The 16069-nt window shown below is 38.5% G+C and overlaps 1 protein-coding gene across 1 annotated transcript in view; it reads left to right on the top strand.

Annotated features, from left to right (window-relative positions):
* lama2 (laminin, alpha 2) overlaps positions 1-16069 on the top strand; it is a 147283-nt gene that overhangs the window by 59323 nt on the left and 71891 nt on the right. Inside the window, exons 21-27 of the mRNA XM_053336719.1 lie at positions 1583-1794; positions 7827-7933; positions 8753-9025; positions 9869-10049; positions 12898-13034; positions 14902-15033; positions 15837-15941. Of these exons, the coding sequence (XP_053192694.1) occupies positions 1583-1794; positions 7827-7933; positions 8753-9025; positions 9869-10049; positions 12898-13034; positions 14902-15033; positions 15837-15941 (1147 nt within the window). The remainder of the gene's footprint in view (positions 1-1582; positions 1795-7826; positions 7934-8752; positions 9026-9868; positions 10050-12897; positions 13035-14901; positions 15034-15836; positions 15942-16069) is intronic.

Consider the following 16069-nt stretch of genomic DNA (forward strand, 5'->3'; position numbering starts at 1 on the left):
TTCAATTCTCTTTCCAGTGTGAAGACGCTCCCCCCCACCCCCCCCACCCCCCTTTTGGTCTCTCTCAATCGTCCTCTCCTCTGTTATCTCAATTCCCTTATCATCCTGTAGAGCTTTATTTCAGCTTGTTTTATTTGGTTTCAGTGGCTCTTGTCACGGTGCAGCACTCTCAGGTTGATATATTTTCTCTTATAGACATCCTCTTTTTATTAATCAAATGACAGAGTCTGAAAAGCAAAAATAAAAGCATTTAAATGGTGTGACAGTTGACATACTTGTGTGTCCTTGTCCTTGCTGAGGTTGCTAACAAGCATTTCAATTTTTTCTTTTCATCAACACAATGAACTCCATAAAATAATAGAATCAAATTACATTTTCTTCTCTAGAAACATGTGACACTTCCAAAAAAACATACATGATACATTATTTTTACATATTTGCTCAGTTATATTACTATTTTTATTTTGAGTAAAACCTGATAGTCTGCTGTAAATAGCTTGTTTTGGAACTAGCTGCCTGAAGCCATTGAATCTCATTTTTAAAAAAAATCTCTATTAGAGCTTGTTTTTATAAACTCTCATTTCATATCTGTAGATGTTTGGTTTGGGTGTATGCCTTCTAGCTCTTTGTGTGTATATCTATGAGGTAACATTTGTATGTGTGTGTATAAGTGTGTTAATATGAATTATACAACTGGTATCTTTAGCCAAACAGTCTGCCTGGTCAAAGATATGCTGTAACAATGCTGATAATTCCCATGGGGCAGAGATACATGAGCTTTATTGCTTGCTGATGGTTGTTGATTTTGGTTGGAATCGGTTGCCAACTCCCGTCGAATGAGACCTACTGTAATTAATGGTCATGTGCGAACTGATAGCTGAAGTGAACATTATACCTGCTGAGAGTTGTTTCTTTAGTGGATAGCTACTGTGCAAAAGACGAAGAGGTGAGCTATTGCATATTTCCTACATTTCCAAATATTATTTTAACTAGGAAGAAACACTGCATTTTCTAGCAAGATGATTGTCTGCTTTTTCTGCTCTTACAATGTGACCCGATTCAGTTTTATCCCAAATTAAAATTACCATGACATCTTGGCGCTAGAACTTTGAGGCACACTAAGGCTGAAATGGTGATCCAAATGTTGAGGTACTTTCAAGTCCTTATGTGAAGAATTGTATGTGATTATAGCACCTTTCAAATTATTCTTTTTTTTCTTTGTAGAAAAATGAGACATTCCTGGTGAAAACTAGTTCAGTCAGTTTCAGTGCACTCATTCATAAAGGCAGATCAGTGTTTTCTTTGATGCTACAGTATGACTAGAAGTCGCCAAAATCAGAAATTGTCAAACCTCACTAATATAAAGGCCTAATCAAAGGAGCTGTAGCAGAACCATGCATGATTTGTTTGCTAAAGTCTTGACATGTTTGAGCACTTCATGATACTGAATTAGAAATACTAGATCCTGCAGAATGTTCCCTCATATTGTCTTTCTGAACAACCAGGCAACAGATCATATACAGTGCATTCAATATGTAACAGCATGATCACCACGCCTCTCTGTCTCTCTGCTGCCTCCTAGATGTTCCAATGGATATTACGGCCAGCCCACTGTGCCAGGAGGCTCCTGTCAGCCCTGTGATTGCCATGGCAACCTGGACCTATCCGTACCTGGCAGCTGTAATCCAATCACAGGCCAGTGTCTGCGCTGTCGCCAGGGTTACGGCGGTGCGGCTTGCGACAATTGCGCCGAAGGTTACTATGGAGACGCCATCACAGCAAGGAACTGCCAACGTAAGTAAACATAAATAAACAAGCACAAATATACATGCAAATGTCTGGTTTGTTCACATTTGGAGTCACAGTTGAACATTTGTCCATGAAACAGTGGGCCATATGATATTGTACACTTATTTGAAAGCAACACTTTGTGGTGTTTGATGAAGGAACAGCACAGCATGGTACAATCTTCCTTCAACAAATTAAACATTCAGCTCATGAGCTGTGAAACACCCTTGTACAACTAAATACACTTAGTGATTTTACTGCTACAGCCTTACTTGGCCTGGTATGAGCAGTAGCTTATGGTAGCTAATGTTAGCAAACTTTTGATAGATATTGCTGTATAAGTGACTGTTGAGCTAGTTCACAGACTTTAATAATCTTTGCTTGTACTATTGGTACAGTGCTTTTTGCATTCACCATTATTCTGTAATTGGCACCCACATTTGCTGCCATTCAGCAAATGTTTCATAGACTCACAGGACAGGAGTCTATGAACAGGAGGATGGTACCTTATTGTACATCCAACAAATACATAAAATGTTTGATTTGGGCACAAATCAGACTTTATATCATCATTTTTAGAAATAGTAGTTTATAGTATATACTGTACTTTGGCTGCTTCTAGTGGTCAAAAAACACACTGCATGCTGCTACCCCCCATTCCCACATGCTGACCTTGGGACACTGAGAACAAATTGGATAAAAACAACATATTGACTGAAGCAGTTTGTCTTGACATTGTCTATAAACATCAGAATAAGATGTAATCAAGTAAGGAAAAAAATCCACTTTTAGGGGCGAAAACATGATCTGCAGTGAAAATCATTATAAACAAAAGCCCGTTGAACAGCTTCAAAGTCTCAGCAGGAGTGTTACGCTGAAGAGTACTATTTCCTCTATGAAACTCAATTTTAGTTAATGATACCTTTAATCCTCTCACTAAAACATTGAGTAGATATTACACCATCTGGTGTGTGTGCGTGATTTTGCGTTGGCAAGCAGCTGTGCTAGTCGGAGGTGTGATGTCGAAACAGCCCACTGACTGCCAGCTGTGTTTAAGAGTGAGAATAAAAACTATACCTGTAAAAAAAAAAAATTAAAAAAAGAAGAAGGAAGGAAGGAACTGAAAGGCAGACAACAAGAAAGAGAGAGATGGCAGCAAATACAGACGTACAGATGGTGCCTGTTTGTGAAAATCTTCATTAAGACCTGTGTTGTTGACGAAAACAGAGCAGCACTGGCAGGAAAGCAGGCAGAAAGACAAATTAACAGACAGAAGCCGCACAAAGAGCGACAGACAGGCAGAGAGCGATAAATAGACAGATAAAACCGTCAGACGAGTACAAAGGCAGGCAGACAGGCTGACAGACGGTATTAATGTGTATTTGATAGTTCATTGTTCTGTAGTTGTTTCCCCTCTCCACCCAGCTAAATGGCTATTGATTAATCAGCCTGATCTATTGCTCTCCTACAGTGCTGATCGGCTGCTTGTGTCTAGGAGATGGAGGGTTGTTATTGATCCTGTACGAATGACAAAAGACCAGCAGGAATTATTAAAACACAACAACTCTCTCTCTCCCTCCTTCTGTCAGTCTATCTCCCTTTCGCTGTCTATCTCCCTCTCCCTATCGCTCCCAGTCTTAATGAATTTTATTGAGTGGAGCAGGAGAGTTCAGGCCAAGTCCATTTGTGCACTATTAGACTGTAAAAATCCTTTACTTTTTCTTTTGATGTCAAAGTTCCCATCTGCTGCCGTTTTTGCCGCAGCCATTTTGTGTCTCCCACTAATAGCAGCTCATTTTAATCCAGTCAGGGGAAGGAAAATGGTTTGATTTTGCAAGCAAACTTGACCACAAAGTAATTTGTCTGAGGAATAAATTCAAGGAAATTAACTCCCCTGACCATTTTTCACATGGGAAAAATCATTTGGAAGTTGTTGAGAAGATGTGTGAATTGTACTTGTCACACTTGGTCCAATCACTGGAACATAGTGAATATGTAGTAATTCAATAATGTAATTATACTCCCTGTGTGTCTGACACTTAATGAATGTTTCATAGATGCTTCATACAGTAGATCAATAAAGCCTTTGGGGATCATTGTGAAACCTCACAGTTCTAATTTTTCTGTCCTTAATGCACTGTCCAGTACACACTATGAGTCGGCTCTGGCTTTTGTAGGACTGCTAGGCCCGAAAAGTAAATGAACTGGTGTGTATTTTGCTTTAAACTCAACTAAAGGTCAGATCAATGCAGCATTTAATGAGAGCAGTTCAAACCTAAAGAATATACCAGTAGATGTTTGCACTCAAAATTTAAAGGGTACATATAATGTTTTTTTTTGTGATGTACTGTTAATGTTCCAAAACTTAAGGTGAGCGTATGTTTAAAAAAAAAGGCTCCCTTTAAGTCAAAAGCTCTTCAATTGCAGTGTTTTATGTACCTTGCAGATGACTGGTGCATGCCAATAAATGGCCATATGTTGTGTTGTCTTTGTTTCTGAGATTTTTCCATAGGTTGTTAATATTGTCCACTCTGATATTCTGAATCTGATTCGGGCTTAAGTTAAAGATGTACAGATGTACTACTATAGATGTAAACTACTAGTGTTTGTTTACGTAGCCTCTGGGAGCTAACAAATCAGAACAGAGTGGGTTTATCAGGAAGGGATCTTAAAGAGACAGGAGCTAAAACGGCCTGTTTCAAACAGAGGCTGAACTGAAGGGCTGCATAAAGAGTCATCATGAGATAAATAAGATGTTTTTAACCTTAAATATTCTAAGAGCCCTAGAAAAATGTTTAAAATATAGACCTTGTAATTTCTTGTCTTTGCTGATAGCAAATTAAAAACGGTTTCATTGTTACCTCACAATGAATTTAAGGGAAATTCACGTCATCTTCATAGTTTTAATAGATGGCCTCAATACCACAACACAGAATTTTGCATGATGTGATTTAAAGACAAAAAAGTGAAACCCAACCTGAGGAAATTAAGAAAAAATGTAGTCTGATTTAACTGGTTAAATATACAATTTAATAACTGCTCTGCTATATAGACTACAAGTGCAAGTAAAAATGAGGAAAGTGGAAAGTGGAGACTATTGTCATAAGACTTTTATAAATGCCTTGACATTCAAACAAATCTGTGGCTTGAAGGTTATGTGTTTGAATCCCAGCTCTTGAGGTCTAGATGAGAAAATTAAATAAGAAACATTTGGCCTTCTCCTTAGCGGTTACTGTCAGCTTAAACCTGAATTTCATCAGTTTACCTGGTCTGTGGTCAGTAGTCATTGAATTAGTGTTTGCTTTCAAGATACGAACGTCTGACTATAATGACTAATCTTTTCTAAAAGTTTCCATTGTTCGGCTTTATTTTAGAAACTAAGTGAACTAAGTAAAGTACTTAGTGTCGTGATGACCAACAAATAGCAATTCAGTGTGTGATTGACATTTCAATGCATTTACTGAAAAACTTAGTCACTGTTATTTCACCCTGAAGGCTCCTGAGTGTCATATCTCAACAGCACAGTTATGACATCTCCAACTCTATGTTACCGTGGTTACCTTGAGTGTTGGACCGGTGAACAGACCACTTACTGAGGCACCATTGTAGTGTTAATAATATATAAAGAACAGATGCACGATAAGTATCCTTTAGTTTACTGATATGAGAGATTGGTGATTGCCTGGTATTAGAGCATAATGTATTTCATGTTGCAGAAAAATGTTAACTCCGCCATCAAGGCCAGCAATGAAAAAAAAAGAGAAAAAACACAACAAAAAGCAACATTTTATCCCACAACAAGGCACACATTGTAGGGACTCACAGAATGGAGTCCAGATGGTCCCTGAAGGTTGGAGCTAGGGGGGTGAGAGACTGTATGTGAGAGTGTGTGTGTGTGTGTGTGAAACCACGCAGAAGGATGTACCGTATATGTGCGTGCGTTCTTGTATCATGCGTGTACATTTGCGTGTATGTGTGTGGGAGGGCACGTGTGCCTCATTTCATATGTGTGTGAAGCAGAAATCACTGTATGTTGTGAACCATATGTGTGTTTCTGCACATTTCGGAGTATTCCTGTGTGTGTGTGTGTGTGTGAGTGAGTGTGTGTCGTGTGTTTGGACATCTGCTGTACCCCACTCCCTCATACTTTCTCATCCCACACTCAGGTCTGTTCTTCTGTCTATTTTACATGTAACAGGAGAGATTGGCAGGAGGTAAAGCACACTATGAGTACACATGTGTGTTTATGAGACGTGATGCGCTGCGTGCTACGAGTTTCTTGAGAAGGTGTGTTTGTTTTTTCCTGCATTTTTGTGCGTCCATATGTGTGTGTGCGCTTCTGACAACCATCCACCAGATGGAAGCTGTGATGTACAAGCTTTTAATTGTATATCTAAGGGGTTGATTGGCACGTGTGGGTGTGTCTTTTTTCTCCAAGTAGGATTTAAGTTAAAATAAAGTTGAAGTCATACAAAGTAACCCAATTAGAAAGAGACAGAGAGGAAGAGAGAAAGATCTGAAATTTCTTACTGTATGTGAATAAAAGTTTTCTTCTTTTTTTTAACTCAAGCCATTCAGAAAGCATAAAAACTGCACACACACACACACACACACACACACACACACACACACACACACACACACACACCAGAACCCATTGAAAGAATGTTATGCAACCATTTTCAGTGCCAGAGAGATTAGAATCTTACAGTGTATCAACTTAGAAATGTTACAAATGTTTAGGTAAATATTGTATCCGCAAGAAAAGGAAAGAAGTTGAAAAGGTTCAAGGTACACTGCTTCATTTTGCCTGAGGGAAATTGGTATGTGCTGAAGGGAGGTGTGTCTTGAATTTAAAGTCAAACCTGCTTTGTGTTTAATCACTGAAGGGTTTCTTTCTAAAAAGGGGACGAGTCATGCTTTTGTGATTTTCTGTCATTTTAATACTGTTATAATGTCGGATGTGTGTGTGAAACATGGTCAAAATTCCAAAACTTTAGGTGAATATATGGAGAAGTTTCATGTCAAAAGCTCAGTCTACAGCCTGTCTGAATGATTCCTTTACTTCCCCATCCAACTGATGTCATATAGTTCAAACATGCCCACAACCTGCTGCCTGTTTCATATGCTTTGTAGCTAAGATAGTTGTTGAGAAGAAAAGAAGCAAAATCCAACTACTACTCTTTGTTTACCTAGCCTCCACAGCTGTGGGGAAGCTTCCAGGAGCTGCCCAATCAGAACAGAGTGGGCTTATTGGAAGGAGGGCCTTAAAGAGACAGGACCTAAAATAGCCTGTTTCAGACAGAGGCTGAACTGAGGGGCTGCATAAAGAAACAATACAAGACAAATAAGGACTTTTTTTTTTAACTGTAAATCATGCAGGTATTCCAGTAGAGCCCCAGAATAAAACATACAGACCTGAAAATTCTGCAAGTTATGTCCACAAATCATGTTTTTCCCCATCACTGAGCTCAGACCTAAATGGCTTGTTCTCAGTGTGTCGTTAAGCTGGAGGTAATGAGAAGGGGCAGTCGGTGTTGGTGATTGCAACTGTGTCTGAATGGAGGGCTGTAATTTGTTTTTACTTCCTTTTGTTTCTCCTGTGCACAGAAAAGAACTCCTGCCAGTGTTTATACTTGACATTAGATTTTCATCAGAGCAAACAGGGCAAATCTAAAATTTCAGATTAATCAGAGTGTGATGTTTTTCTCTGTTGTAGCCTGGCTTGGTCATTTTTAATTTTTTTTAGTTAAGAAAATCTGGTAAAACTAAGTCAGCCCACTAGACGGAAGAATCACTTTGGTGAAGAGAAGATTTTCTCCGAAGTGCAGCGAGGAGGATATTAAAGTGCATATCTACAACTAATCCCAAAGAAGACCTTAAGCGGGATCTTAGCTCTTATCCAGTTTACAGCAGTGTGAAGTAAACATATTCACCAACATATTAAAATGTTCTACCGTGAGGTATGTCAACATCTACAAATATTACCATTATGGAATGATAATATGCTTCTTCTCCTTTCCTCTCCTCTCCTGCAGCCTGCCAGTGCCATACCAACGGCTCTGTATCTGAACTCTGCAATAAGGAGAACGGCCAGTGTCAGTGCAGAGAAAATGTGGTTGGACGACAGTGTGATGAGTGTGTGGTAAGTATTCTGACACAGATGCCAATACTCTTTGCACATTTTGCCAATATTTGCTGGTACCATCAACATTCCTGTGTAGACTTTTTATTCTTAATACAAAGTCACTCTTCACTCTTATCGTAATTCTGCAAAATGACATGTGTGAAATGGGATTCCAGTGTTTTTGAATGTTTTTAACCTCAATTACATCTTTAGTGATGGTGCTCTTACTTTATTTTTTTTACCATTTCACATCAAAGGTGTTATCAGGTTAACCATCACTGTGGTAGGTATCTGGTAGGTCAAACGATGATTTATTCAAATGATGCTTACTGCTCTACTATGATGCTGTAATGCGATGTAAGCGATGGGAACCAAAAGTTTATCTGAAGATAATATGAGACTGCAACTGTCTGAGTTAGCCAAATAAAGTGCATCAAGTGTAAAAGAAAAAAGTCCCTTTTTGTGTCTTGGTGGACAGTGTTTTCTTGTTCAGCTTCTATGAAAGAATAAGATAAAGAGAGAATTTGGCTCTAAAAGAGAGCAACTCAGTTATAGCTACAGCTATCAGCCTCTAAAAGGTTCGGCCACACAAGTGCTGTATATGACGATGCAATGTTACATTATTATGTCTAAAAAAACAACTATATACCCAGATACTTTTTTGGTTCTTTTATTGGTGGAATTAATGTATTTTGAAGAATAGTATTGTATTTCATAAAACTTTTTTTCTGTAGTTTGTTGCTTCTTTCATTCACTCACTCAGTCCCATGTCTGCCCCCACTTCCTCCACCCATCTGCTCCCCCTTCCTCCATCCATCTGTGTTGTAATTGGTCCAGCCTAACTGCTGGTGGGATGCTGAGCGTCAGGAGTGTATGCCTTGTCGCTGCAGCCCTCACGGCTCTATTTCTCAACGCTGTGATGTTGAGGGACGCTGCATCTGTCGTCCCGGCTTTGTTGGCCGACGCTGTGACCTGCGTCGCCAAGGCTACGAGAGACGGGAGACACGTCGGCCTGTGGAGCGCGTTCCCATGGAAGCTGTGCAGCAGAGATGGGGTGGCGCGTCTCGAACAGGGGGTTGTCCCAGGGGGGCGTACAGGCCTAAGACAGGGGTAACACACCCTGCATGTGAATGAGGGTGGTGTGTTTTAAGTAGCATGGGTTTTCTTGGTGTGTAAACATTTTATAGATGCACTGACGTGTGTGGTTGAGCTTTACAGGTTTAAAACCCATTTTATGTATGCAACGAGTTTCATGGTGGTCACAAACATTGCGGTACATAAGAGTTTTACCAGCATGGCTGTTTCTGTGAAAGACATTCAGTTTGAAGTTGTTTCTTAGTGTAAGGAGTGATGTAAGGCTCAAAGGAACCAGAAAAGAAAGTTTTTTTCAGATTTTAGTAGCATGTTCCAAAAAATGTCATGTTTGTTGTTCCTGGATTATTGTTTGGGCAAATCATGATGTGCATGACTTTTTTTTTGTAAATAACATTTATTTCAATCCAACTGAGCTGCACCTACTACAATTCACATTTTTATTTGGCAGCTTTTCATAAGATTTGTTTAAATTGAATTGGCTCATACTGTTCATACTATAGCCAAAGAGGCAGCTTATGAAGGGCTGGGTCCAGTCTGATGAACCAGCATGCATGGCTTTATCTTTTGTTTTTCCCTTAGCAGCAACATGGGGGAATGTTCATGCCACCAGACAGCTGTCAAAGCCCCAAACCATTTTTGGCTGTCCTCTAAATGGAAAAATCTTGAAAGGATTGGAACTTGAAATTTTCAGCAAATCAAAAGTGCTACCTCTTCATCCTCTCGCTCGTTCCCTTATTCCTTTCCGTTCAGTCTTCCCAAACAAAACCTTTATAACCTCCTTAATGACTCCTCTCCAAATTGTATGTACAACCTGTTTCAATGTAACCTCTGTGCTTGTCTATAATTGTGTGTCTCCAGCCTCAGACCCACGGCATTACCACAGGCGGACAGTGCGTCCCGTGTCACTGTAACTCATTTGGTTCCAAGTCGTTTGACTGTGATGAAAACGGTCAGTGTCGGTGTCAGCCGGGCGTTACTGGACCCAAATGTGACCGCTGCTCACGAGGATTCTTCAACTTCCAGGAGGGCGGCTGCACACGTAAGCTTAGACAATGGGTTGGAAAGGGGAGGGATTCTTTAAAAAGTAGGCTTGCACTGCACGAAATCAAAGCATGTAGATTTCACCTGTAGTTATAATTTGCAGTGAGAGTAATGTTAGCAATTCAAAATGTTGTCCTCATTAAAGTTCTGCCTTGTTCTTATTTCTTTTTTAATTTAAAGTTTACATCTAATGGTCTGCAAAAAAAAAATCAATTTTGTTGCATCATTTCAAAAATGCCTGCATAATCACATGAATCACATCATAGCACCAGTTTTATAATTATTTTTGCCTACAAGCAGCACAAAGTTAAAACACTGTATAAAGAACGTCAGCCTTTGTCTTCAATTAAGTGCTGCAGTATATTTTAATACACAGTATTCTGTCAGTGTTTGCATTTCTATTGTTACAGTATCACATGGATATTATAATATAGTTAGCCTCTGTGCTGCATCTTCACAGCACTTAACTTACTGTGAAATATCATCAGTTTCCTGCAGAAACCCTAAACTTCCTATCCTTTTAAAGTTAGACTTGCAAAAAATTATGAAGAACTCATAGTTTCATCGCCATTGATGATCATGTATTTTTGACATTACACTGTTTTATAAATAGTTAAGCAACTCTCCCTAGCGTTATGAAATATACATTGTATCAAAAGCTATCGCTACTTCAAACAAAATACCCATCTATGAATGCATATACTGTATATACATGATGGATGGACCAAATGAAAGACAGGAAAGAAAGGAGGAAGGAAGGAGGAAAAGAGGGAGGAAGGGAAGCGATGAAGAATCGAAATTCCAGTACCTACTAGATGAAGTGTTAGAGAAGAGAAACTGGTCTGCTGATTGGTATGAACGTCTTTGAAGGTGGAACACACAGAATAATAATGACATGAACGATAAATTATGGAGCTAAAACATTTCTTATGCATGTTAGCTTGTGAACAAGTCGGACAGATGATGATTATTGTATTTGAAGAAATGTTAATGAATCCAAACAAATGTGGTCAAATTTATTAACAAACAGGTTCATCAATAAATGCTTTTTAAAAACCACGGACACAAGTAAACACAAGTAGAGAATGTGTGTGTGTGTCTTTTCATTGAAACAGACAATTGCATTTATATTAAAGCTCAGATTTCTTTAGCAATCTGTTAATTGGCATTGTTCATTTAGTTGATTTCAGTTAATTGACATAATATTGACATTATATATATCAGAATACCTAGACAAAAAATCAGTGTTATTCATCGTACTCTGAACACTCCAGATAATACAAGTTCATCTCCAAAAAGCAGCGATTTAAAGTGAAATCAGTTGGGCACATGTCTGTATTCACACTTCAAATTAAAGGTCAAGGTTTCCTCAGATTGTACAACATGTCAGGTGTGTCCAACTTTCAGCAAGCTGGTGTTGGACGTGGACCAGGTGCAGATGGATTTAATCTTGTTAAAGTAGCAAATGTGTGAACAGAAGAAGTAGAATAGTGTCTGTAGAGAGTGTGGAGTCAAAAATGAAAGAATTTACATTTAGTTTGGTCATTTTGAAACCATTTGTTAGTAATGGGGAAAAATAATATTGATCAGAATGTTTTTAGCTGTTTGTTGTGAGAGCTGAGTATTTTCACTATCATTGCCTGAGGGTTTCTTATGTCACCTGATAACCTTGTACTAATTTTTAAGTGCCTATTTCCAGTCCTTGTCTTTTTATAGAGGAAGGAATATATTCCAATTATTAAATCACATGCTCTATAAACTCACTAACCCATGCAGAAGGTGCTGCAAACTTTATTTGTGCTGCCCAAAATGAGGATTAAGCATCCACTCACCCCAAGTATGACTATGAATAGCTTTCCCCACATATCTGCTTATGCAATATATTAGTGATGCCAACTGCTATTGACAGCCAAGAAGAAGAGCCAAGAAGCAAGCCAGGAAGCTCAGTCATACAGGAGAAAGAAAAGATAGGGCTGAGAGTGATTTGCTTTGATTCATTTAAAGATCACTAGCACAGTGCTGCTGTCAGGTTGTAGGAATAAACATGCTGGCTACTGTTTAACATTCTTGTGAATTTACTGCAGACACGTCAGTGTACAAATATAATCCAGACTCTGGGCATGTTGTTTCCAAAAATAAAATGTTCGAAACTTCCACATTACCAGCTGATAATATGTAACTTTCCAGTTTCCATTCAGGCTCCATTCAGTTCCCGGCTAAAGGAAACTTTCACAAAATAATGCTAATTTCTTGTATGCATGACTTCACTTTTTTTTTTTTTTTAGAGCATTAACATTTAAATTGAACTAGCACACATAGCGGATAGGAAAAGAGTCCTCTGGCATTGGCATCTGTGTTTGCTGGGGACTGGTGGTGATTGAATGAGTCGATTGGTAAGAAATAAATCATTCTGTAGTATGAACACCTCAATTTTAATGCCGTGACTCAATAAATTACCCTTTTAAATTTCTATCAAATCAAAACTATTTAAGTTGAATGTATCAATGCATGAGGGTATATGATTCTATATGCATGTAACTTTCACCGCAGTCCCTTAATAAACAGTTACCATCTTCTCTTTCACTTCTACTTCTATTAATATGATAAAGAAACATTTTCTCTCTCTCTCTCTAATTCACAACAGTCTAACTAGTTTTCCTGGGCACATTTATGTCTCTGTTCTCAGTCCCAACATGATTATGACTATTTTTTAGTTGTAATCTTGATTTAGCCAGCATGTTAGGTTGTGAAAGAAAAAAGTCCAGAACTAAAAGAAAAATATACTGACAAGAAATGATTCATAACAATTGAACATGTACTTTCTCTTCTCCCCTCCTCTCTTACAGCTTGCCAGTGCAGTCATGTGGGCAATAACTGTGATTCTACTACGGGACAGTGTATCTGTCCTCCAAACACCATCGGCGAGAGATGCGACCGCTGTGCTCCTAACCACTGGGGCCATGACATCATGACTGGATGCAAGGTACGCTGGAATAGTAGTGGCTGCAGTAGTAGTAGTAGTTGTTAACAAATATGTGAAGTACTTGTGATAGAGAGTGAAAGCACACAGGAGGAATGGCAGAAGAAAAAGGAAGGTATAGGCAAATCTAAAAGAATACAAAGAAAGCTTTTGGGAGATGAATGATTTGTCAGCATGCCATTTTAACAAATGTATTGTTTTGAACGAAAATGAAAAACAGTGACTTGCTAGACTTGGACTTGTGAGAAATTTACTCTCCAAGCATTCAGAAATAATCTGTACACTGTCAGTGATGATGGATAAAACCTGACTTTTCTCATTTCTGCTAAAATACCAGGAGTGAAATACTCAATCATCCTAGACTATGTATGCGTGTGCTCAGTGTTTTACTCTAGAATGATAACCCTAATGAATTTAAACACGGAAATAAAAACAATAAAGTATTCCAATTTATTCTCAATTTACACACACATTAATTCTTTATCTCATTTTCCTTTTTTTCCCTTCTTCAGCTGGTTACCACTTTAATTTGTTTTTCTCTGTCTTTTTTTTACTGTTATACATGCCTTTCTTCATAGTTATTTCCTCTTCAACTCCATGTTTACCTCCTCTGTCTTTCTTAGTTTCCTCTCTCTCTCTCTTTTTTATTCCCACGTTGCTCTCTTCTTATCACAGCGCTTGTTTACACACTCCTTTCGCTGTATTCCCTCCCCTTTATCGCTTTTCTTTCTTTTGACTCTATCATTCCCATTTCCTCTACCTTTTTCTACTTTGTTTGTTTTTTATAACATGACTTTGTTCAAAGTGTTCGGAAAGTAATTGTTCTGCACTGAAGCTATCTCACTATAGGGCCCAGAGGCAGCAATAAAAAAAAAAAAGTAAACTATTAGAAGTACACCAGTAGCACACTATTAGCAATTAGAGGCTTGAACATGAAAGTACGGTAAGTGTTACAACAGACTGATTCAGAAGAGGACATCGGGACAACAAAAAGGGATGCAACAGATCTAAGTGGGAACAAACACATTAAAAAGGGAAGCAAAGACAACAGAACAAAGTAAAACACATCAAAGCAGGAAGGTACAACGTAGAACAGAACAGTATGTAATGTACAACACAAAAACCCCAACTCAAATAGAATAAAATAGACATAGAAAATGATTCAGTATGAAACCTTTAATTTATTAAAGATTATGAGTAATGCTTAACGCTTCAAATAAAAAAAGCCCTATCAGTGCCAAGTATACACAAGCATCAGCTCATAAATTGTCACTGAATCAACACACCATACAGAGGAAAACTGGGTCAAGTTCAAAATTAGCTGTAAGTGCCAAGAGTGTTTTCAGAATTTATATAAATCTTCACCAGCAGTTAATTCAACACTGAAGATCTTGTGATTTTACCACTTTTATTTTTTACTAAACTCATCAGATGGACTACTTAGCTTTGGATTTTGATTGTATTTCAAACATCTATGTTGGTGTTGTTGGTATGTTTAATTGAGGTATTTGTCAAGTCTAATATCATGTAAAGTTTGGTCAGTAATTGTCCATGATAAAAATGTTATGCTACATCAACAATTGGTGTTAATAGGGAGTTAATAGCTACTCTAAAAACAGTATTTTAACTTTTGAACATCACACATGCATCCATCTGCATTAAATGTAACTCTACACTGATTTTAGTATTTCCTTTGGGCTATTTAAAGACACTCTGTTGACTGCACTAAGGGACAAAGATAAATGTTTGTATTGTACATGATTAAAAAAAGGTTCAGTGTCAGTTTTTCTAACATCTGCTTCTAGTTCTTTTCTTTTTTTAAAGTCCATTCTGCCTTTGTGTTTGTGTGTTTGTGTGTTTGTGCGTGTAGGAGTGTGGTTGCAGTGAGGTCGGCTCAGTGAACCAGCAGTGCCATGTCAACACAGGCTGCTGCATCTGTCGTGATTCCTTCAGAGGAGAGAAATGCAACGAATGTCAGCTGGGATACAGAGACTTTCCTCAGGTAAATAATTCATATGATTACTACAAACATTACTGTTGGCACGTTACTCTCATTCAACTGGCACTGGAGGGAATGTCTGATGAGATTCCATCATTAGGGAATTGAGAGTGTGTGTGTGGGACAATGGAGACAGATTCCTACAGATGTGATACATGCTATAACATTTTAGTTATAGCATGTATCACCACCACCACCAGCATCAGCACCAGGCCACCAGCACCAGGCCACCAGCACCTAGCAAGCTTAACAACTTTTCTAGCTGAAACCCCTATTTGTCAAAACTCCATTGAACTTTGCACGGCTGCTAAACTGGCAGTTTCATTAAAGTCTTTTTGAATTGAAGGGAGCAGAGATGAGGTTTCTTTGCCTTCAAAATGAGCATACCTTTATTATCAAATTTATTTTGTAATATTTGCCTCATTGTCTAGCTGATTTCAAGGTAGAGAGATATGAAAAGTTCATCATGACTTGCATTGTGATGAAATAAAAAAGAAGCAAATGATCCTGTTGGCTGTTGAATCAGTGTGAGAGAAAGTTCGTGGCCATTATTTTTTTTTCTCATTTTTGGAACTTCAGACAGATGAGAGGAAAAATTGGACAACTCTGTGTTTGGTGTTCAAATGAACTTCAGTGATGTTTCAGCTGACATGGGAGTGAGAAGATAATGGCATTTCCATTTTGCAGTGAAGTTTTAATGGTTTGGTGAAGCATAAAGCTAGGACACACTCTGGTAGCTCCTCTCTCAGCCTGTTACGTTGTTGATAACAGAAGCTTGGCGTCGTCTGCTTCCACTTTTCCCACAGTGCACCCGCTGCGAGTGTAACGTGGCAGGATCCGACAGCCAGACCTGCGACCTGGAGAGAGGAGTGTGCGCCTGCGCTGATCGAACGGGGAAGTGTAGCTGCAAGGTATAGCATACACACACTCACTCACATCTACTCGTGATGGTCACCTTTCCTATTGATGTTAAAGACTTATTGTCAGTTAGTTTATTAAGGTCAAAACTCCAGCAACACATGCAGTAAGCAGAACAACT

This window comes from Scomber japonicus, chromosome 17, assembly GCF_027409825.1.
Source record: "Scomber japonicus isolate fScoJap1 chromosome 17, fScoJap1.pri, whole genome shotgun sequence".
In the NCBI taxonomy this organism is placed as follows: domain Eukaryota; kingdom Metazoa; phylum Chordata; class Actinopteri; order Scombriformes; family Scombridae; genus Scomber; species Scomber japonicus.